General features: G+C 38.3%; 1 protein-coding gene across 5 annotated transcripts in view; it reads right to left on the reverse strand.

Moving 5' to 3' along the window:
• LOC117906346 (protein SABRE) overlaps window positions 1–24,631 on the reverse strand; it is a 90,658-nt gene that overhangs the window by 56,951 nt on the left and 9,076 nt on the right. For all 5 annotated transcript variants that reach the window (XM_034819341.1, XM_034819339.1, XM_034819338.1 and 2 more), the window contains exons 4-7: window positions 23,973–24,235; window positions 16,056–16,275; window positions 5,515–5,685; window positions 4,875–4,952 (exon numbers count right to left, since the gene is read on the reverse strand). In XM_034819341.1, coding sequence (XP_034675232.1) covers window positions 4,875–4,952; window positions 5,515–5,685; window positions 16,056–16,275; window positions 23,973–24,235 — 732 coding nt within the window. The remainder of the gene's footprint in view (window positions 1–4,874; window positions 4,953–5,514; window positions 5,686–16,055; window positions 16,276–23,972; window positions 24,236–24,631) is intronic.

Below are 24,631 nucleotides of genomic sequence, written 5' to 3' on the forward strand. Positions count from 1 at the left end.
AGTATGTGGCTGCAACATCCAAGTTTCAAAGAGTGCTTTAGTAGTTGGTGGAGAGAAAGGCTTTCCAGGTAAAGTTTGAAGGCTTCAATGGGGGAACGTGGATTTCAATAACAGAGAAAAGTCGAGGTTTTGTGGTTTCGTTAGGTTTTGGAGAGGAGGAGTTGGATTGGTTGTTGGAGCATTTGAAGAAAGCTGTGGAGTTGGAGGCTTCCAGGGGTTTCATTCGAAAGATGAGGCGCAAGACTAGGACTCATTTGATGGAGATTTGTTTTAATAGCAAAGGGAGATATATGAAAATTACAGAAATCATTGCAAAAAGAAAACCTTTAGTTCTAGTGGTTCCTGAGGGTGTTAAAGGCTATGGGTGGGAAAACCTTAGGAAGGCGATTTTTTCAGTCCAAGACTTGTCTATTCAAGCTGAAAGAGCCTCAAATGAGAAGTTTAAAGAGCCTCAAGTGAGCAAGGGAATGTACAAAGGAGAACGGTCCTATGCTGATGTGGTTGCAGAGAAAGGACCTAGAACTGTGCATTGATGCCAATTGGAAAATGGGCAAGAGCTGTAGTTTGTGAAAGCAAAGGAAAAATACGAGACTGGTGTGATGTAGGAAAAGCTATAGCGAGAAGGATGGGTATGAAAGGAATGGCGCCTATAACCCCCATTTCTGATTACAAGGGGTGCTTTTTCGTGGATTCTGCAAGGAGAGCTCATTGGTTTCAAGATCAAGGGAGTTTAACAGTGAGAGGAAGGGTTATTGCTCTGAGGAGATGGTCGCCAAAAGAAAACTCAGTCGTTAATGGAAAATTTAGACGGGGTTGGTTAGAACTAAGAGGCCTTCCCTTTCATCTATGGGATGAGGTTCAGCTAAGATACATTTTGCAAAAGTGAGAGAAGGTAACGAAGGTGGCGAGGGAATCGTTGAAGCTTGTTGACTTGTCGAAGGTAAAATTGTGGGTGAAGATGCTTCCAAATGTTGTGCTTTCAGCGCTACTAGAGGTAGAAGATAGAGATTGGTCATTCACGGTTGCAGTTACAGTCACCGGAGAAGATGAAGGAGATGACCTTCTCAGGCCTGAGTCAAATCGCAGCAAGGACGAGTTGAGGTCAGCGGGAGGTTGTGTCCTTCAAAAACCAAAGATCGCTAAGGGGCTACGAGCTACTGCTAGGGACAATGAGTGCCACAACTGGAGGCCTCATCATCGTTCCCATTCTCGTTCTCCAGATTCAAAATCGTCGAAAGTTGAGAAAGGAAAGGGAAGGAGTATTTTAGGCCCAACGGCAAGAAGCACTATCGGGCCAACAAAACCAAACGCCTCTTTTAAAGCCCGTTCTAATTGGGCCCAGTTTAGGGAGAAGGGTTTTGGGCCCATAGTGGGTCCAGTCCATGAAGGTTCCTCTAATGGTGGCCCAGCAGTGCCTTCGTCTTCAAAGCTCCTACGCTCAGGGTCCTCTGCAAAGGAGATAATGCCGAAAGATCATTCTCAAGAGTAGTCAAAGCTAAAAGACTCCTCAGTCTCCGCAAGACGCAAAGCAAGAAGCTGGCCGCCGAGCTTAAAGGAGGCGTCTTCTGTCCCGAAGCGTAACCTAGAAGGGGGTGGCTCATCGGAGGCAATTCGAGACACTCTTCGGGGCAGATCACTCTCCAGTAAGAGCGATCTTTATCCTGGTCCAGAAATATCCAAAGATTTTACCGGCGAGACAGAGGGAGACGAGGGGATTTTGCGATGCAATTTGGTAAATAAGGTGCGTCCTCCTTTCTCAGCTTTATCCAAGCAGGGTCTTCCTTTGGTTGGGGCTTTTGAGCCAAAATTTCTTCCCGACTCCTCTGTTTCTTTTGTTCTTCCTTCTCGTTGTCAGCCTTTTTCTTCGTTTCCGTTGGAGTCAAGCTTTGTCTTTCAGCGTGGTTCCTTTTTTATTTCTCTTGTTGTGGATCTCAGTCGTCGTAGTGGCGTGTCCTGTTCTAAAGGTGTGGCGTTTCCCCTAGAAACCTCTAACCGAAAATTTAAAGACCAATCTTTCCTTAGGGAAACACTCAGTAACCCAGAGGAGCGTTGTGTCTCAGGCAAGGCTTCGTCCCCAGAGCCAAAACCTTCCATCCTCCTGTTGGAAAGTTTTCAGGTTAAGGTACTCACGCCTAGGAAGATGGTCAAGGTTCAGTCAATTTTGGAGAGTTTGAGGATTAGAATCGTCAGAGATAATGGAAAAGGTGTGGAAGTAGAGAGCAAGAGTACTCTTTCTGCGGATAAGGTTTATTTCAGAAGAAAGAGGAAAAATGATTCTGGAACCCGAGAAGAGGATTAGATTTGGTTGCTGGTTGTGACGGGTTGTTTTTGTTTACATGAAGATCTTAAGTTGGAATACAAGAGGATTAGGTTCTAGGAAGAAAAGGAGGACTGTCAAAAGGTTTTTAAGTACTCAAAGTCCAGATGTTGTGATGCTTCAGGAAACAAAGAGAGTAATTTGGGACAGGAGGTTTGTGAGCAATGTTTGGAAAGGCAGAAGCTTGGAGTGGGCTGCTCTTCCTACTTGTGGGGCTTCAAGGGGGATTGTGATTTTGTGGGATTCAATTAAGTTCAAGTGTACAGAGAAGGTGTTAGGATCTTTTTCTGTAACTGTAAAGTTGAACTCTGATGAGGAAGGGTCTTTTTGGTTAACCTTAGTGTATGGTCCAAATAAGCCTTTGTGGAGGAAGGACTTTTGGGTGGAGCTTCAAGACCTGTATGGTCTGACCATCCCAAGGTGGTGTGTAGGAGGGGATTTTAATGTTATCAGGAGGATATCTGAGAAGATGGGTGATTCTAGGTTAACAGTCAACATGAGGTGTTTTGACGAGTTTATAAGGGAGAGTGGTTTGTTGGATCCCCATCTAAGGAATGCGGCTTTTACATGGTCAAACATGCAAGCGGATCCTATTTGCAAGAGATTGGATAGGTTTTTGTTTTCTTCTGAGTGGGATTCTTTTTTCTCTCAAAGTTTTCAAGAGGCCCTTCCTAGATGGACTTCTAATCATAGCCCAATTCGTTTGGAAACTAATCCTTTAAAATGGGGGCCGACCCCTTTTAGGTTTGAGAATATGTGGTTGTTTCATCTTGAGTTTAAAGAGAAGTTTAGAGATTGGTGGTAAGAGTGTACGGTTGAAGGTTGGGAAGGTCACAAGTTCATGAGGAAATTAAAGTTTGTTAAATCAAAGTTGAAATAGTGGAATATAGTGGCCTTTAGAGATTTAAGAGAGAGGAAAAGGCACATTCTTTCGGACTTAGGCAGAATTGATCTAATTGAACAAGAAGGGAATTTAAATCTTGATCTGGTATTGGAAAGGTCCTTAAAAAGGAAGGAGCTAGAGGATTTGTTATTAAAGGAAGAGGTTCAATGGAGACAAAAATCTAAGGTTAAGTGGATTAAAGAAGGGGATTGCAACTCTAAGTTCTTCCACAGAGTGGCCACTGGAAGAAGAAGCAAGAAGTTCATTAAGTCTCTGATTTCTAAGAGGGGGGAGACTTTAAGTAACATTGAGGTTATTTCTGAGGAGATAGTAAATTTCTTTGGGAAACTCTATTCCAAACCTGAAGGTGATTCTTGGAGGATTGAAGGAAGTGATTGGACCCCTATTTCTGGAGAGAGTGCAGTCTAGCTGGATAGGCTGTTTTCTGAAGAGGAGGTTCGAATGGCAGTTTTTCAATTGAATAAGGAAAAGGCCCCTGGCCCTGATGGCTTTACTATAGCAGCTTATCAAGAGTGTTGGGATGTGAGAAAAGAGGATCTTATGAGGGTGTTTCTTGAGTTCCACACCAAGGGGGTAATAAATCAAAGTACAAATGCGACATTCATTGCTATGGTGCCTAAGAAAAGCCAAACTTTTAACATCTCAGATTATAGATTATCCTATACCATCTATCATCAGTCACTCTTCCCTTTTTGGTTAGAACAACTTTCATTAAAACCTCACTGATTCGATGATTGAGAGTCTTAAAAGCCTCATGTTCATTCTCAATTGTGTGAACTTGTCATTGTCCTCTCAAATGTGAGAGTATGGTCATTATCATCCTCAATTTTTCTTTATAGGTAAATAAAGAGAGTAGTAAATAAAAAGCACCAAAAAGAGCACATCAGAGTACACAAGACGTACAAAACGGTCCCCAAAAAGCGACAGCATCACCCTCAAGCTTACTCATGGTCAAATCATTTCTCTTAGCCTCATCCAATCAATCAATTTAATCCTTTTCTCTCTAGCAAAATTCATTTGGAATTCAAAAACCCCATCAAAAAGGTCAAGGCATTTGCTTGGTTAGTGACCAACAAGAGGGTTAAGAGAAACGACTTGCTTCAAGTGAGAGGACCTTTCAAAGCCCTCAATCCTAATCATTGCAATTTGTGTTTGAAAATTGAAGAGTCAATTAATCACCTTTTTTTACATTGTCCACTAAATGATCATCAAAGACGTGATTCTATCATCCTTGTCCAAGATCTGACTGAAGAAACTTATTCGACCCCAAAGTATTGTCCCAGGTCAGTTCTATGGCCCCATATTACCACCCAAGCTTGAGCAGGCTGGTCAGTGAAACCATGCCCACTTCAAATGCGAGTCAAGACAAAATTTAAGTTTTTTGCTCTAGAATCTTTCATGTACCGTAGATGGAAGGCTCTTTGATTGAAGTTAAAGTACAAAGATAAACAAATAAGTTTTTTTTTTTTTTTTTTTGACAAGTGCAAAGAAAAACAAATAAGAATTGAATTTGACAAAGAACCACGCTGCTAAAAATGACCCATAGTTTTATTGTATACAAGTTGCATGCATTAGAACAACACATAAAAAATAACTTCATGGAGAAGACTATACTTATACATGTAAGCCATAATTTAATTGCAAATGGATTACCTGCATTGGAATGTACAGAAAAGAAACAACATCAACTTTCAGTATCTCCAGGACAGAAGTGCCATCTTCTCTAAAAAGCTGAAACATTGATAGAGAAATCATAATCAAGAGCCAATCACAAGCTGAACTATGTTACATGGACTCAGGTTCTCATTTGGGTACATTTTTATATCAAGGTGTCAGATCCATCCAATTTCCATACTATAGAATACAGACATATATTTCAGTTGCCAGAGTTTCTCCCTCAGCATCTTGAGGTGAAATGAAGTATCGATCTAATATTCTGCATCCCATGTTACTCATTGAAATAAGAATCCTAGGGGGAATATCAATGGAAATATCTCTAATTGCTCTCGGAGACACCAACTTGATGCATTTCTTAGTTTCTCCTTCTATATCTCAAGGGAAAATGAGTTGTCTATGTAATATTGTGCCTCCTGCATAAAAAACTAACCAACCAAAATAGGTATCCTAGGGAACTTCTAGGAAAATAGAATGTTTTCATTTCTTAGTTTTCCTAGACCCATGTAGTGTTGTGTCAAACATAAGCACTTCTCAGATCCTAAAGTGTCCATGTAACATAGATGATGAATACAAGAATTACAAAATCATATGACGACATTGACAGCTATATCCATACATGAATCTCACTAAAATCCATTTGGACATCAAGGCGTGTGATCTCCCCGACATCTTCAATAGAGCGTGATTTTATGCTTTTCAACTGAATTCCCATTATGTTATTCTCGACAACAAGATTACGCCCCTGATGCAGATACCTCAGGTCCAATTTGGGTAAACTGAAGCAAACCTATCAAAAATAATAATAATGATCATCTTTGTTAATTTTCATCTAATACCAGTTTGCAAAAAAAAAACAGGTGCCAAAAAGAACTTCAATACATTGCAAGAACCAGAACAAAGCTAGGATAAATACTTATTCTTATTTCATAAGTTCCAACTTTATAAAGTTAGGAGCATTTAGTTAATACAGTTCATGAATCATGTAAAGCAAACACAGAGGCCACTATTAGCACAAGGAACCAACAAAGTTATTTGATCATAAGTTTCACTTCGAGAATAGAATAAAGAAATGTCTGGTTCCTGATACATTTTTTATGTGACTTGACTTAATAAAACAGTTTCTCAGAAATTGTCCAAGATTAACCCTGCAAATTAGTTAGAAACAGTTAAAAGGATTCATGAAGAACCATTATTAAAAAGAAGTCACACTGAGAGGCTGACAATAGTTCTAGATTAGCAATAAAGCATATGTGGAGTTACATTTCAATCATTCTGCTCACTATAGATCAACTTAATAGGCTATTCTTCACCCCCATCACAGATACCTTGATTTTGACTAAAAACAACAGATTTATCATATTGAAATGGCAAGTACAAAGAAGGATGATAAACCCTTCCAAAATATACGAATACAAATGAAAAATAGAAAAGCACATTGCTTCAGGAAAAAATAAAACAAAAATTGTCAACACAACTGAAGGCAGCCAAAGCAACACATATGCACTAAAACTGTTTCGTACACTCAAAGAGGTTAAAAATAATAAAGGAAACCAATTGTTTTGCTCCTTGCTTGGTTAATGGTTTACATGGTTAGCTGAGCATGGAAAGCAAGGGAAAAAACATTACAACTCTCTACCAAAAGCCAACCATTAAACTTCCATAAGCCTCTCTCCCTATTGGACACCCAAGATAAGATATAACAACCCTCTATTTGGAAACACAATTCTTTAATTTGCTGCAAGTCCTCCCACAACACTAGTATTTTTGTTACAACAAATAAACCTCCTATGCCTAACCTTCTCGAGTCAACCAGAGAATACCCACCAAAATTTAATCTTAGTGGACTCATCAGAGAAGGTAACTAATCAGGAATACTCTTCCCAGCTAATCTCTTGGAGTAGCAAACATTGTTCCAATCTAGCAACAGTAGGCTCAGGCGAGTACCCACAAAGGGATCTGTAAGGAAGGTCCAAAGAGAAGAGAAAAAGTAAACCAAGTTTCAAATAGCCTCAAATAATTCTGCCTACAAAAGTCCTGGCATTTCTCTCAAGCTAGATAATCCATATCAAAAATGGGATAGCCCCTCACCAAAGAACCTTACCTCTAAGATGACCAAAGCCCCTAGAAAAGATTATCAACATTTCCACTATGCCTCCAGGGAGCATTTTCCATCAGTTGTGCCAAGTCTAAACATCTGCCAAACGCTGAGTGGCAAGTGCTAATAAGCAGCACAGAAAGAGATTACCTCTAAGATGACCAAAGCCCCTAGAAAAGATTATCAACATTTCCACTATGCCTCCAGGGAGCATTTTCCATCAGTTGTGCCAAGTCTAAACATCTGCCAAACGCTGAGTGGCAAGTGCTAATAAGCAGCACAGAAAGAGATCATCAGCTGATGCACCATTCTCCACGCACGTAATACACTGGACCTTGTAAGGTCTTCTCACCCATAGCATATTACTATTGATGAAAAATTAAGTAAAGAAATTCAAAGGCCTTGGTCAACTAATAAGTCAACCCCTAACCAAGTTCACTAGCTAACAGAAGAATCAATCCCCAAATAAAATTACAAAGATTGTGCAATCATTGTAGCAACAGCCTAGTCAAAAGTATCTTGAGTACTTAATCAACCACCTAAGCAAATAAAATCATAAATAATGATAATAAAACTAATCACAAATGACTTCATTCATAAAGCCATGGGAAGATAAGAAAACCAAAATAAAAAAGAAAATATAACTGAAGGAAAAGAAAACAGAAAAACTAACATGGATTGTCAAGTTAGTGACCATGTCCACATGAAAAAGGTTTGAACAGTTTTTCATGAATAACCCAACCTTTCATATCAGCTTACTGCTTGAGATCCCCGGCCTGGGAAAGATCAGTGAATGTTAGGAAGAGGGGTAGTAGACAACCAATAAGGAAAAAAGGGATGTTCAATATAGAAATCAAGCCACCAATTACAAGTTCTCTTAAGTGAATTTTTTCTCCTGTTCTTTTGTCCCTCACATTCTCTTTCTTCATTCTCTATTCCCCATCATCCCTTATATCATGTCTAATCATCTGCTCTCCTACATCCAATTCCACTTCTTTTAATAAGAAGTGTAACTTTTATTGAGAAAACAAATTATTGACAGCACAAAGAAGGGTTGCAAAGGAAAGTCGAGATATCCTTCCAAAAAAAAAAAAAAAGCTAACAATGAAAAAAAAAAAAAGGAACTAAATAAAAACAAAAAACAGAATGGAATACAACAATTGGCTGCAGCATCCTATCAAGTCAAGGAAAAACAATAGCCTCTCTAAAAGGCCTCAAAGACAAGCCAAATAATATGCTCCCACATTATTTGGTGTTTGGTTAGTGTTTTGTTTATTTCCTTTGTTTTCTCTCACTTGAATGATCTTTAATCCTTCCTTGTATTTTTTCTTCAAGTTCTATTTCCTATTCAAAAAAAAAAAAAAAACTTCAAATTCAAAACCCCCTATTAAATAATACAGTAAGGACCTCTACTCCCTAAGATATATATATATATATACACTCTACCTTCAGGAAACTAAGATCCAAGTTATGTCAACTAGTCTGGTGTGCAGCTTAGGAATCGGCAGATTTTTAGAGTGAGGTGTCGTGAATGCAAAGAGGGCTACAGGTGGGATCCTAGTTTTTTAGGACAATAGCGTGATTGATTTAGTGGGCATGGAAGTAGGGGAATACTCTATTTCTTTCTGTTAAGAACTATGGAGACAAGTTTGTTTGGATTTTCACAGGGGTGTATGGTCCCTACCTTAAGAGACATAGAGAGGACTTATGAACAGAGTTGGGGGCCATTAGAAGGCTCTGGAATGATCTGTGGTGCATTGGAGGTGACTTTAACATTGTTAGATTTCCATAGAAGCAAAGTGGTGTCAGTAGGCTTTCTGCAGCCATGAGAATGTTTTCAAAAGTCATTAAGGACCTTCGATTGAGATATCTTCCTTTGCTTGGGGGGCTTTTTACTTGGAGTGGGGGCTTAAATAATTAATCTGAATCAAGATTAGATCATTTTCTAATATCAGAGAGGTGGAAAGGCCATTTCAGTGGGGCAATGCAATGTATTTTACCTAGATTTGTCTCATATCATTCGTCGATTTTGTTGGATGGGAGTGGAGTGAGGAGAGACGCTACTCCTTTTATATTCGAAAATATGTGGCTTAAGGAGAAAGGATTCAAAGATATGATGAAGAAATAGTGGATGGGGTTCAGTTTTAGGGGTTCTTATACCTTCATACAAGCAGAGAAAATGAAAATGATGAAATTTAATTTGAAGAGTTGGAATAAAGAGATTTTTGGGAATGTGGCAATTAGAAAGAATTTAGCTCTTCTCAAGTGTTCTAGGATTCTAAATAGAGCATGGGAACTTTATCTCGAGAGGAGGTGGTTGCTAGAGAGGAATCAAGGTTCGAATTTCATAAATGAGCACTTATGGAAGAAGTGAGCTAGAGGCAAAAATCAAAGAAGGTCTGGCTAAAGGAAGGTAATAGAAATACAAATTTCTTTCATAAAATAGTGAATGCAAACAAATAAAGGAACTTTTTGGCCAAGGACAAAATTATCAAGGTTTGTCTAACATAGAAGATTGAGATTAAGAAGGCCATTTTCCGGGCCTTTCAAAATCTCTTGTGAAAACTAAGGGCATGTGGCATAGTATTAGGGATATAAATTTTGGCCCATTATATGTGTTTTTTTACGGGAAGAGGTATTCAATGCCTTTTTAGATCTAAATGGGGACTAAGCACTGTGGCTAAATGGCTTCTCAATAGTTGTTTAGCAGTTTAGTTGGGACTTTGGCAAAGAAGAGGTGATGAACTTTTTTAGTGAGTTCCATGAGCAGAGTAGATTTGTAAAAAACCTCAATGCAACATTTTTTGTTTTGGTTCCAAAGAAAAGGAGAGGTGGTGATAGAAGATCTTAAAGATTTTAGGTTTACAAGTTTGGTGAGTAGCCTTTATAAGTTATTGGCTAAAGTGTTAGCAAATAGACTTAAAAAGATGGTGAGCAAAGTAGTCTCCAAATTCTAGAATGCATATGTGGAAGGAAGGCAAATTCTAGACATCATGCTTATAGCTAATGAGGCAATTGACTCAATGACAAAAAACAACAATTCCAAGGTGTTGTGTGAGCTTAACATTGAGAAGGATTATGATCACATTAATTAGGACTTCTTAGTTTTGGTTATGGATAGGATGAGGTTTAGGCAAAAGTTGATCAATTGGATTACATGGTGCATTTCAACAAGTTTCTCAATTCTTATGAATGGGAAGAAGTTGATAAGTCAGATTAGATGGTGCATTTCAACAAGAAGTTTCTCAATTCTTGTGAATGGCACCCTTCCTGGCTTTTTTCAAAGCTCTAGGGGCCTAAGAAGACCCATTCTTTCCACATTTGTTTGTACTAGATATGGAGGCACTCAGTTGCCTCCTAAGGAGCGCGCTAGGGAGGGTGGGTTTTTGTTTGGTTTCAAGTTGAACGGTAGAGTTGCAAAGGGAATGGAGGTCTCTCATCTATTATTTGTCGACAATACTTTGATGTTCTGCGAGGCCTCTCAAGCCCAAATGACCTATTTAAGCTTACTTATGTGGTTTAAGACTATTTTGGGATTGAAAATAAATTTAATCAAGAGCAAGTTGATTCCAATGGGGAGGGTAAAGTACTTAGATGAGTTAGCTTTCAAATCAGGATCTAAGGTAGGTGGTTTTCCGACTAGTTATTTGGGTCTTCCTTTAGGTGCCCCTTATAACTCTTTAGCAGCTTGGGATGAGACGAAAGAGAGGTTTCATAAAAGATTTTTTCTTTTTTCTTTTTTTTTTTTTTTTTTTTGTGGGGGAGGAGGGGAGGGGGGGTTCACTCTAATTCAAAGCAATTTATCTAGTTTGCCTATCTACTTTATGTAGTTTTTCTCAATGCCGAGGATAGTGAGTTTGAGGTTAAAATAGATTCAAAGAGACTTCCTATGGGAGCTACACATCTTTGAAGAGAGTCATATTTAGTGAACTAGGCCATTGTTTGTTCAAAAAGAGAAAGAGGGGTTTGGGAGTTAGGCATATTTCTTCACTCAACAAGATCCTACTCATGGTTTGAAATGTCGGCAAAATTTCGCTTATCAGTGAGGGTCGACACAATATTCTACCTTGATAATTGATCGGCCGATGTTTGAAAGATTTTTCTGAAATATCGCCGATATTTCAGAATTTATCGGCATTTTTTATGATATTTCGAGAAATTTCCCAATATTTCGCCAAGTGCTTCAGCCCTACGCCAAGCGGGGCAAGCCCTGCAGCCAAGCGGCCCAACCCCCAAGCCCTCTCACATTTTTCTTGTTGTTGAGGGGATTTGAACCCATGCCAAAAGCCTTGGGTTGAAGCATGGCATACCACTAGACCAAGTTCCCTTTTGTAAATAAACGTTCGCACTAAATATGTTAAACTCATGGTTTTAAAAACCGGACCGGACCGGCCGGTCCGACCGCCATCCAGCCACAATTCCGGTCCGGTCCGGCCAATTGGACCGAAAAAGTGGTCGGCCCGGAATTGGATCGGCTAAACCGATGGTCCAACCGACAAACCGTACCGAATCATCCGGTTCAATTTCTTTTTTTTTTTTTTTCCTCCCACTGTTGTCGTTCCCGCTAGCAAGACCGTGCGACCCCGCTAGAACCCCCCACCCCCCGCGCTCTCCTTCCCCAGCTGGAACCCCCGTGCTGGAAAACCTTCTTCTTTTTGCCTGTCGGACACGCCAGCCAGTTGAACCCAACTGAATTGCAGAGCATCTCTCCCACGAAAGCCGCGGAACTCACCGTCGCGGGGAAGAATGCAAAGAAGTTAGGGCTCAGCCAATGATTCTGGTAGATACGGCGGCGTTTCAGAGAGGCAGGAAGGAAGATTTGCCCGCCGGAACCCACCCCAGTGCTGGAAAAGCCAACCCCCCTCTCCCACGCCATGCTGTTGAAACCTTTCCTCCCAGCGACTCCACTGCAACCCCCCTCTTCTCTCTTTCTTCCATATATATATATATATATATATATATATATATATATATATATATATATATATATATATATATTATTTTTTACCACATCTTAGTGATCTCACTATTATTTATTAATTTTTAATTTTTTATATTTATTATTATTTTACTTCAGATTTAAAACTTATGACTTTAATTTAAATTAATAAAAACATTCCAATTTTAAATAAATTTCTGATTTTTAAATAAAAATTTAATTTTTAAATAATTATTATTTTTATTTTTATAATTATTTTTAAATTTTAACAATTTATAAATTATATATTTATGACATCACCGGTTCGACTGCCGGTCCGACCAATGAACCGGTAACTTTTCCGATTCAATGACCAGTCCGGTTCCGAAAACATTGGTTAAACTTCACTATTAAAAAATAAAAGAATAAATTAATTCTAATTATTTTATTTTAAATTTTATTTAATTGATTAATAACAATATAAAAACCAACATTTTAATTTTCTTAACAAGTCTTTTTATATTATTTATACGATAATTAAATATAAAAATATAAATATTAAAAAATTATATGCATCATTATTTATTTTACATTATTGAATGCATTTAAATTAAATAAATTATAGTTTTAATATTAAATATATCATCATTTATCTCATTAATTCTATTTTTAAAAATTACTATCACTTCACTTTTAAGTTTTTTACATTTATCCTTCTAATTTTGAATGTTTTTATTTTAAAATATTAAAAATATGACTTTATTTAAAAAAAAATACTAAAATATAGAAAAAATAATAATGAAGTTCTAATATTTTATAAATTAAAATTAATTTAATAAGATAAATAATAAATTATTTATTAAGACCTATATATCTTTGCATACCGATATTTTTCTCTTTAACCATACTTATATCAATTACACTTACAAAATAATTTTAATATATGTATTTTTACTTATTTTATCATTTTTTGGAGTTTTTTCAAATTTTTCCATGAATTTTGAATAATTGTCGTTTTATTGATATTTTTGTCAAAATATCCACCAATATTTCTCCGATAGTTCCGATATATCCGTAAAATCCAAGTATCGATATATTCGTGCTTACCGATATTTCAAACCATGATCCTACTTTGTAGTGGGATTGGCATTTTGCAACAGAAAGGAAAGTTTTCTAGAGGCAAATTGTTAGTGGTAAAAGGGGAGGTTGAAGAGAGTGGTGTTCTAAGAAAGTAAGAGACGGGAACAGGGTTGAGTTATGGAAGGTCGTAAAGAGGTGGGGGAGATTGTCAACAATAGAATCTTTTTCTTTGTGGGTAATAGGAGAAGGATAAAGTTTTGGAAGGATATATGGTATGGGGATAAACTTTTGTATGCCTCTTCTCTTTCCTTATTTTGCAACAACATATGGTATGGGGATGACACTTCATATGTTTCTTTTCTTTCCTCATTTGCCATGGCTAGTTCAAAAAAGGTGTGGATGGGGGATTTGTGGATTCAATCTAGCGAAAGGGGTGTTTGGACTCCCTAAATTATTAGGAGATTGAGATTGTGGACTATTTCTTTTCAAGGCTACAAGATAAGATGGTAAATGGGAAAGTAAAGGATAAGGTGATTTGGTTGGAGACAAAAAGTGGAACTTTCTCCAAAGTTTGGGAGTTCAATGACTTTTCCACTAACGGTTGTTTGGAATACATGGGTTCCATCTAAGGCAAGTTTTTTTTGCTTGGGATGCATCTTGGGGAAAAGCTTTGACTCTAGATTAGTTTCAAAGGAAAGGTCCAACATTGGCTAACAGATATTTCGTTTATCATATCCACGAGGAGTAAATTGACCACATTCTGCTATATTGTGACAAGGCAAGGATTTTATGGCAGCTTCCTCTATAAGAGAGACTCTATTAGGATGGCATAGATGCTTTGTTGGAAGAAAATGGAAAAAAGTGTGGGGAGCAGCTTCTTTGTACCTCTTTTAGACAATTTAGAATGAGAGAAATAGAAGATCGTTTGAAAAAGAGGAGCTTTTTTATCAAAGGCTCAAAATCTTGTTTCTTTGTAACTTATTGTCTTGGACCATGTAGTATATAGTTGAAGGCCTAATATCCTTATTTGAATTCATTGATTGGTTGGATTCTTATTGAGGGAATGAGTAATTTTTTGTTATCCTTTATCCTTTTTTAACACCTCCAAATGACTATTGTATACGTCCTATGTACTTTGTGTGCCCTTTTTGTCACTTTATTAATATCATATTCATTTACCTATCCAAAAAAATAAAAACCACTAAAAGAAATAGAACACTAAAGTACATAGGTCGTATACAACAATTACTATTAGGCACAACAAAAAAAATGGAACACAAAAAACTTCTCCTCCCTCAACAAGACCCAAGTAATAGACAACACCAATTAAAGGAATTTAACCTTTATTTATGTACAATTTAACCCACAAAAGAAGAGTGCTAAGAAAGGTGTATGTTAGACTTTGGTCAAAATGCTCCTCATTTCAAATAATGTTTGATTCTTTTCCTTCCACATTGTCCAAAATATGCACAAGGTATCAACTCCATATGCCTTTTTACCCCTCAAAGGAATCATGTCATCCAAAAAGAGTCTCTCTCATAATAGAAGATATCACCTAAAATACGTCAAACAAAGAAAACAACATTGCCATAAAACCTTTGCCTTGGCACAGTCAAGGAAAATGTAATCAATGGATTCTTCCTCATTTACACAAAAAACATCCATTTACCAATAACCACCCCGTCCTTTGAAGTTGATCTGAAGTCAAAACCTTTCCCCATTTAAACTTCCAATGAAGAAGCTCGCTTTAGACCATACCCATGAATTCCAAAGTATCCTCATTGGAAAGGAATTGATCTCCGAAATATAAAGCTCTAACGGAGAAAGTTTCATTCCTCATAGATCGTCAAACTCCCAATTGTTCAAATGCCTAAAGAAATAAGGATTCCAGTGACCCCTTTCTCTAGTCCAGACTCATAGATCCGCCACTGACACATCAAAGCTACCGCATACAAAAAGGGAAAGCATATACATAAAGGTTCCTCTCCACACCATTTATCCTTTCAAAATTTGATCCTTCTCCCATTACCCATACAAAGAACTACTTCTAAAGAGGTCTCAATTCTTCCTAAGAGTCATCCTCAATCAGTAAACCTCGAACATGACTAGAAGAAGCACCTCTTAGCCCTTCCAAGAGGTGAAGACCCTCAATTCAATCTCTAAGCTATAATGCCCCTGTCTAGAAAAAGCTACAACGAGTTAAATTAAAAATGAGAAAACACAACGGGGAACTAGCAAAAAGTGCAAAGGCCATAACAATGTCTAAAAGTAAATCATCTCAAGGAGGCATGAGGTAACAAAGTCTTTCATTTTTTAGACCCTAGTCAACCAAAATGGCCAAGCTTCAAGTCTCCATGTTTAGCCAACTAATCCATATCTTGGTTGGATGATCTTGGTATCAAAGCAAATGAGCGGCCTAAACCTCCCATAATATTAATAATTTTGGGAACCCAATCATCCAATTTGCAAGGACCTCTGCTCCTTATGACAAAGAAGAGATAGCTATAGCCAAGATTCCTTCTTGTATGAGACTACTAAGACCCAAAACTTGCCTCACTCAAGCCTTCCAACAAAGCTAAAATCTCAGCCTTAATCGCTAACCTAAATCCCACTAGCTTAGAGAAGGCTCTCACTATATGGCTATGATGATAAATGCACCACTAGTGCTTAGTAATTAGGGATCACCCAAGGCCAATCATCACAGTCTAACTCAAGACAACCAAAAGGAGGGTTATCCTGGCATCTTTTTCCTATGATCTTCAAGCTAGGTCTAGCTCATATACTTCCCAAGTACATGGATTACACGTACCGTTTCATATATGGATTTTCATGGTGTCAATTATTCATTAAAATTAAAAATAAATAACAAAGAAGCTAGTCCTAGTCATATAATGGTGCTTATAAAAATTTAATCTTCAATCCTAAATTTTAACATATAACTAAATTCTGAACTGCCAAGAAAGCAAAGTTTCTCTAAGCAAATCATATGCTAAAGTTTTTCAAGAGGGGGAGAGAAAGAGAATGAATAGTATGTCAACTAAATTTCACAATAATTCATACTGACCTTTTCTGGAAACATGGAAGTATACTTTGAAAGTGATGAAAGTGCCTTGTTTTTGGGTGGCTCTTCAGAAGTCCCAGAATTAACAGTAGACCCTGTAACTTTATCTGTGTGAGTAAAGTTGTCAGCTGAACTCTTGTTTTTAACAAATAGCTCCTCATTCAGGTTCACAGCAACTTCCCCTATCGCAATATCCACATTCTTGATAATTACACCTACTTCACTGATGCCAAAAGCAACAAACATAAAAACTATCATTGATAAACCAAACATCATAATAATTACACAGAAAACAAGAAGTGTATAAAGTTTCTGCCTTTATAATAATAGAAAGTAATTTATTTAAAGGAGGGATTTCTGAACATAAGATAATTTCAAAACAATCTTATTTCTAACTGCACAGCATAAATAATGATTCCAAAATCTGGTCTTGCCTATTTAAGGACTGACTCAACTGGGACCTTCCTTTGAAATGAAGCAAACCAAATATTTATATAAAGAAAACCTTAAGAAGAAACAACTCAAATTCTAGATTGGCATACCTAGAGCACAAAAAGATGCCAAAGGCCCAATGTGATAAATATAGAAAAGAAAATCCAAACCAACCAGAAACGATCATCTTTCCATTTGATTAAATCAAGAGATAAACAAAAAAAGAAGAGAAAGACAATGAGAATCAACCAACTTCATTGGCCCTTCCAAACCAGTTGACAGACAACAGGGAGGATCAGTAACCCACTTTAAAGATTTGAATTTAATTAATGAAGTTTCTTTTGTAGGACATTCTAGACCACTGTGAATTATTGCTAGCCTTGTGACCATTTTGATGTGTGCAGATAGATTTGCCTTTTTCAACTAGTATACACTTATCTACCTTTTCAATCAAACTTTGTACAGAGGAATTTTCATTTTTCTTTGTACTTAGTATTTTAATGCAATAAAATAGTTGTTTTCATATATATAGCAAGGCAAAATTATTAAGGCATCTGGTCTTCTTATTTGGAGTCGTGCGGGAGTTGCAATTCTCAAGAAAAGCAAGATTATTAACTTGGTTGGGTCGTTTCATCAGAAAGAAGAGGAAGAAAGCACGGAAAGTTGCTCCTTTATGTTTGTTTTGGATCATTTGGAAAGAAAGAAATAGAATAGCATTTGAAAACGTTGAGTTATCAGCTCAAGCTTAGAGGTTGGGCCCATAACCATGTTTGATTTATTCAATTGATTAGACTGTAAGTATAGGGAGGGAGTAATTTTTGTTTTCATTTTTTTTTTTTTTGTTTTGTTGCACACTTGTATACTTCCCGTGTCCTTTGTGTTGCCCTTTTTTGGCTCTTATTAATATATTGCTTATTTGCCTATCATATATATATATAGCATCCTAACTAATTTAAGACACCAAACTCTAAGGTAGACTAGCAACCTAGAAAAGTTTTAATTTATAAACCATATTATATAGAGAATCCTCAAAAAACACACTTGGACATGTTCTCAAACAAAGAGGTCTTTGGCAAAGTTGAAATTCAGAAGCAACTTGCTTTGATTCTGGTGGATTTTTGGGATAAGGAGGAGAGTGCTCGCTCGCTATATCTGCGATAAGAGGAAACTAGAAAGGAAGCAAGAGAGACTTATAAAAAGTGGGTTCTCTTAGAAGCGTCTTGCAGGCAAAAGTCAAGAGAAGTTTGGCTAAATGAGAAGGATAAAAACACATGGTTTTTCATCAGATGGTCAATGCTCATAGAAGGAGGAATCAATTGGCTAGAGTCAAAGTCAATGGGATGTAGTTCACTAAGGACAGTGAAATTAAAGAGGAAGTGAGCAGAGCTTTCCAACTTCTGTTGTCAGATCCTGGAGGATGGAAGCCTAGCATAAACGGATTGAGTTTTGAGAGACCGGATGGGTTGGAAGTGGAATGGTTGGAGAAGCCTTTTATGAAGGAGAAGGTCTTTGGCACGTTGTCAAGGTTCAACGGGAAGAAAGCGCCAAGCCCAGATGGGCTCTCAATGGCTTTCTAGCAGTTTTCGTGGGACTTTGTGAAAGTGGAGGTGATGAATTTCTTCAGAGAGTTCCATGATTCTAGTTGCTTTGCGCAAAGTCTGAATGCAACCTTTTTAGTGTTGATCCCAAAGAAAATGGAGGACTTGACGGATTTTAGGCCAATTAGCTTGTGAGGGTGGGGCGTTGTACAAGTGGCTAACAAAGGTGTTGGCTAATAGGCTAAAGGGGGTATTAGCTAAGGTGATTTCAACGGCCCAAAATGCGTTTGTGAAAGAGAAGCAAATTATGGATGTTGTGCTTATTGCTAATGAAGCAATAAACTCAATCTTGAAAAGCAATAGAGGGGCGATTCTATGCAAATTGAACATTGAGAAAGCCTATGATCATGCGGAGTGGTCTTTTTATTAGCGGTAATGGAAAAGATGGGGTTCGGGGAGAAGTGGCGAAGGTGGATTAAGTGGTGTTTATCCACAGCCAGGTTTTTTGTTTTGGTTAATGGAACCCCTACCAGGTTTTTTAAGAGCTCAAGGGGTTTAAGGCAAGGAGAACCCCTTTCGCCTTATTTGTTTGTGATAGCGATGGAAGCACTCAGCTGTCTCTTAAAGAGAGCAGTTTGTGGAGGCTTTTTATCGCCTTGTAAGGTGTGGGGAAAAGGGGGTAGGTCTCCCATTTGCTCTTTACTGATGATACATTGATTTTTTGTGAGGCATCGGAGGTGCAGATGACGTTTTTGTGCTGGTTGTTAATGTGGTTTAAGGCAATTTCGGGGCTGAGAGTTAATTTTGATAAAAGTGAGCTGATCCCAGTTGGAAGGATAGAGAATGTTGAAGACTTGGCTGAAGAGCTTGGTTGTAAAGTGGGAAGGTTGTCGTCCGCTTACTTAGGGATGTCGTTGGGTGCTCCTTTTAAATCTTCAGCCGCTTGGAACGGAATTAAAGAGAGATTCTGCAAGAGATTGGCTATGTGGGAATGGCAATATATCTCTAATGGGGGGGCAAATCACCTTAATTCGAGGCACTTTGTCTAGTTTGCCTATTTATTTTATGTCTATTCTCCTGTTGCCTAGGATGATTAGAATGAGATTGAAGCAGATACAAAAGGATTTTCTGTGGGGTGGTGGGGCTCTTGAGCAAAGACCTCACTTAGAAAGGTGGAAGATTGTTTGTCTAGTTAAAAGGAAAGGATGGTTAAAAGCCTTACAACACTCAATAAGGCTCTCCTCGGCCAATAGAGTTGGTGTTTTGCAAATAAAAGAAAGGCCCTTTGGAACCAAGTGATAAGGGGGAAATACGGGGAGAAAAGAGATGGGTGGAGCTCTCGCGAGGCTAAGGAGAGTTATGGAGTTGGGTTGTGGAAAGCAATTAGAAAGTTGGGGCACCTAGTGAACCCTAGACTTGACTTTGTGGTGGGCAATAAGAAGAATGTGAGCTTTTGGAAGGATAAGTGGTGTGAAACTACTCCTTTATGTGAGTCATTCCCTCGTTATTTGCCCTAGCAACTTCTAAAGAGGTCTAGGTGAATGAAGTTTGGACTGTTTCAGCAAGTGGGGAAAGGGGGGGAAGTTGGAGCCCTTGCTTCTCTAGGCCTTTCAATGATTAGGAATTGGATGAGGTGGAAAGGTTGTTATGTTGTTTGGGTAGGAAGAAGGTGAATTTAGATGAGGTGGATGGATTCGAAGGATGGCAATTTCTCGGTAAAGTCTCTTTATAGAGCCTTAAAGTTGGACTCTCCAGTTTCTTTCCCTTAGAAGATTATATGGAATTCTTGTGTGCAACCTAAAACAAGATTTTTTGCTTTGGAGACGTTGTGGGGAAAAGTTCTAACCTTGGACCGAATTCAGAAGAGGGATTGGGCTTTACCTAATAGATGTTGTTTTTGCCAAACGCATGCAGAGTTTATCGATCACCTTCTTCTCCATTGTGAAAAGACAAGGGAATTGTGGGTGTTGGCTCTTTTCATTGTTTGGAGTGTCTTAAGTGTTTCCTTCTTCGGTAAAGGAAACCCTCTTAGGGTGGACGAGGTCTTTTGTGGGTAAAAAGCGTAAGGTTGTTTGGCAAGCGGACCCGTTATGTTTGTTTTGGTCCGTTTGGAAGGCAAGGAATAGAATTGTCTTTGAAGATAATGTGTTGTCCATCCAAAGGCTAAAAGCTTCTGTTGTGTATTTACTGTGGTCGAAGACCAAATTGTTTATAAAAAGTGGTCATTCGATCTTAATAGATTTTATTGATTGAGTGGGTTCTCGATGAGGAAGGAGGTATTATTTGCATATCTTCTTGTTTTGGTTCAACTGTAAGGGGGTGAGTGTCTCTATACCGTATATCTTTGGGTCACTATTTTAGTGCCTCATTGTAATACAATACTTTTACTTATTTATTCAAATATATATATATATATTTGGAGGTCTAAATCAGAGAGAAGACCTCAAAGGCATGACGGAAGGCTTCTCCAAACTCTATTGCTAGTGTCTTGGGTGTTCTTTCTCTTGGGTTCCTTGTTTATCTAATCTTTTAGCAAAACAAGGAGCCAAGCATCAAACTTCTTTTGTTGGGGGTACTTTTTCCCCTTTGAGGAGTGTACAACTAATCTAACTTGTACAAGTTCAACTTATATTCTTAAGATGTATAGTTGTCCCCTTGTTCTGATTCAAAAGGTTCACTCTCTCTTTTTCTTTTTTTTCTTTTTATCAGCTTTCATATACATTGGATGGATTCTAGTCACTTATTATGCTTAAAAATTCATATTAATAAATTAGATTGTTTTTTATCAAAGAATAGTCGTTCCCTTTGTATAATTTTTGTTTTTAGGAAAGGAGAAATTGAATTAATAAGAATAGATATACGTACAAGGAAAGCTAATCTATCCTTCAAAATCAATATTATAAGGACATTAAAAGATAAAACTATATGGTAGGTGTTAACCCCTTGACATGGACTATACGGCACTAAGACTTTATGGGGCAGCACCTTGGCCTCATGAGTGACCTAGGACAATAACAAGATGGCACAAGGGCGTAATGCCTTGTGCAAGGAGATGACTTAGTGACCATGGGTGTAATGCAATGGCAGGGGCGACACCAAGAGAGAGACTTTAATAGAACACATCAAGCGGAGCAACGATGCCGACTCAAATACAAGACACAAGGGCACAATGCCTTGTGCATGGAGGAGTCATGGGCGCAATGCCATGACATGTTGCACCAAGAAGAGGGCTTGGGCAAGGCATGGAGCTACAACAGCAACAAAATGGGTGTAGGAGAATGTTGCCTCGACATGGATGCAATCTGAATGTGCAGGCCAAAAAAGAGCATGGCATGCGTGCGAACCACATATATAGATGCATGCGGCAGCAGCATGAAGAATTGGACTCGAAGTAGGATTGCAAGTCAAGCACGAGTAGGAGTCTTGATGTCTATCATAATTGTAGTCTAAGTGGGACTAGGACTCCGAGTCCTAATAGGAGTGGTTGGTGCCATAACCCATCAATAAGAGTCCCAGTAGGACTAAGATGTGTACTCCTAGTCTAACTAGGCGTGGGTGGCGACCACTCTATAAAAGGAGGATGGGAAGGTCTCCTTGATATATAGTGAGATCCAAAGAGAGAGTTCATGAGGGAAGCCTGAACTCATCAAAGTTATTGTGGGAGTCTTTCTTCAGTCTTGTATTCTTATTCAGTGATTTAATAAAATACAAGTTGAGGTTGGTGCCTTGTAAGCCTCGTGTGTGCCTTTGCATTGTTGCCATCTCGTGGGGAAGGTGTAGGTTGGCTTAAAGAGCCTCTAAGCGCCACACAGACATGAAAACTTGGGTGGGAAAAATCGTGCATGTGCTTTGTTTTTATATCCTTATAATGGTGACTAAAGTTTATCATAAATTGACAATTTCCTCATAGCAAAAAATCTCACTTAAAGGAAGCACCCTATCTGAGGGCAAGCTTTACGGATAGAAGTTATTTAGCAGAAATGAGGTGCTTGCACACCATAAGAAGTTTGCAAGGATAAGAAGTTTGCACACCATATCCTCATCGATGCAATAAACTTGAATGTTGTTGAATCTTCTCCTTGATCTATTTGGATGTCTTTGGATATTCCCTTGGTATACGAAAATGTTGTCACTAGTATGACGTGGTAAAAAAGGGGTAAGAGGAGAAGAAACGTGCACATAATGGCTCCATTTGTTTGTTTCGGTGCATTTAGAGAAAACAAAATGGTAGAATTTTGAGAAAAGAAGAGTTTTCTGACACATTCCTAAAACATTGTTGCTCCAAATCCTTTTACATTGGTCTGCATTTCACTATGGAGTATTTACATCACTCTTTTTGTATTTTATTGATGGCTAGGGAAACGATAAGGAGATTGAACTATTTGTTGTGTACAAGACATTGCAAGACCCTTCCACCCCTCACCCAACTAAAAATAATAAAAAATAAATAATTCTCATGCCTAAGCTAGTTGCAAAAAGGCTCGAAAAATTACAAAGGGATTTTCTTTGGGGAGGGGGAAGCCTAGAAAGAAAAATCCATCTAATCAATTGGGAGGTGGTGTGTACACAAAAGGAGAGAGGGGGTCTAGGTATTCGGAAAATTGATCTCTTGAATAAGGCCTTGTTGGGCAAATGGATTCGGCGATTCGCCTTTGAGAAAGAAATCCTTTGGAGGAAGGTGATTGGAGTGAAGTATGGCCATGTGGGTTTTGGTTGGAGAACAAAGGAGGCTCGCGGAACGTTTGGGGTGGGGGTTTGGAAGGATATCTTGAAGGAGTCGTATTGGTGTTGGGACAATATAGAGTTCAAAGTGGGAAAGGGGACTAAGGTTAGTTTCTGGACTGACCATTGGTGCGGAAATGAGGTGTTGTCCCAAGCTTTTCCCCAGTTGTTTGCTTTGGCGGCCCAAAGGAATGCCTCGGTAAATGAGATGTGGGATTCTAGCCTTGATCAAGGAGGTTGGAACATAAGACTTTCTAGAAACTCTAATGATTGGGAGCTGGACGCCCTAGGAGAGCTGTTGCATATGTTGAGGGATTTGAGGATTTCTCATGAAGAGGACTCAGTGATATGGAAAGGAGGGGGACACGGCTGCTTTTGGATTAGAGATGCTTACAAGCTGTTGATAGGCCCTAATGTCATTACCTTCCCGAAAAAGAGCATTTGGATGGACAAGGTCCCAACCAAAGTTGCTTTTTTTGCATGGGAGGCTTCTTGGGAGAAGGTCCTAACTTTGGACAGGCTTCAAAGACGGGGCTGGCATCTTCCAAATCGATGTTTTTTGTGTGGTTGTGAAGAGGAAAATGTAAATCATATTCTTTTACACTGTATAGTTGTAAGGGCTCTCTGGGAGATTGTCTTGGCCTTGTTTGGGGCTAATTGGGTGTTCCCAGAGAAAGTCAAAGAGATGTTAGTCAGTTGGAGGGGCCCTTTTGTGGGGAGAAAGAGGAAAATGATTTGGACTTCCATTCCGTTGTGTATTTTTTGGACGGTATGGAAGGAGAGAAATAGATTAGCTTTCAGGGGGGGCTCTCTAGCTATTCAGAAGCTAAAAAATTCTTTTGTTTGTAACTTGTGGAGTTGGGCTAGGGTGTATATGGGAGAGGAGTCCTCTTCGCTTTTAGGTTTTTTGGAATGGCTTGCCGTTCCCTAAGGGGTGGTGAGTGTTGTTTTTGCTTAGGCTACTATGTATACTTCCTGTATGCTTTGTGGTTTTTTGCCTCGTAATATATTTGCGCACACTTATCTAAAAAAAAAAAAAAATCTCAACTTCAACAGATTAGAATTCAAAATTCTAATAAATAATCTTCTATAACTTTTTTTTCTTATAAATAAGCTTGTATTTCAACTTTCCCAGAACTAAGGCCAAAAAAGCTTAAATTCAAAATCATATAGCATCTAAAAGATAAACAACAAATTATCAATTTTCTATGGCCAAAAAGGAACCTACCTATCATGGCCAAATTCACATGAGAGAGACAATTCCTCACAGTAAAAAGGAGCAGAGGACCTTTCCATCATGCAAAAGGATGGCTGGCCAGCAGAAACACTACCATGGTTAAAGTTGGATGATTGGTCACAACTAAGCCGTGGATCACCCACATGAACAACTAGAGGTAAAACTTGAAGCTTCACAAACAAAGTTGGCTTGGATCCACCATCTTTGGATATATCCACTCTCAGGTCTTTAACTTCAATAGTTGCTTTAGGTGTCTGCAACATTTCAAGCAATCACAACATACAACAAAAAGCCTTGTGGACTGAAACATAAAACAACGGATAAGGAAAAAAAACCTTAAAAAGTAAGCCTTAGCAACGGACAAGTATGCTTTAGCAATCCAAGAGATAATGAGAGAGAGAGAGAGAGAGAATATGATGTTTCCGACCTTCAATGTTCAACCTTACATATCAAATACTTGATCATAAAGGTTGCATTAAGTCACTCATATGTTAACTAATTCAGACATATACAATTATGTTTACATACATATAGGCAACTTTGAAAACCTGCAGAAACACAAGAAATAATGCAGTTGCAATATTGGACCCACCCTATGGTTATTTCTTCATTTTCTTATACAAGACTGGAAAATATTATCCATACAAAAG

This window comes from Vitis riparia, chromosome 18, assembly GCF_004353265.1.
Source record: "Vitis riparia cultivar Riparia Gloire de Montpellier isolate 1030 chromosome 18, EGFV_Vit.rip_1.0, whole genome shotgun sequence".
Taxonomy (NCBI): domain Eukaryota; kingdom Viridiplantae; phylum Streptophyta; class Magnoliopsida; order Vitales; family Vitaceae; genus Vitis; species Vitis riparia.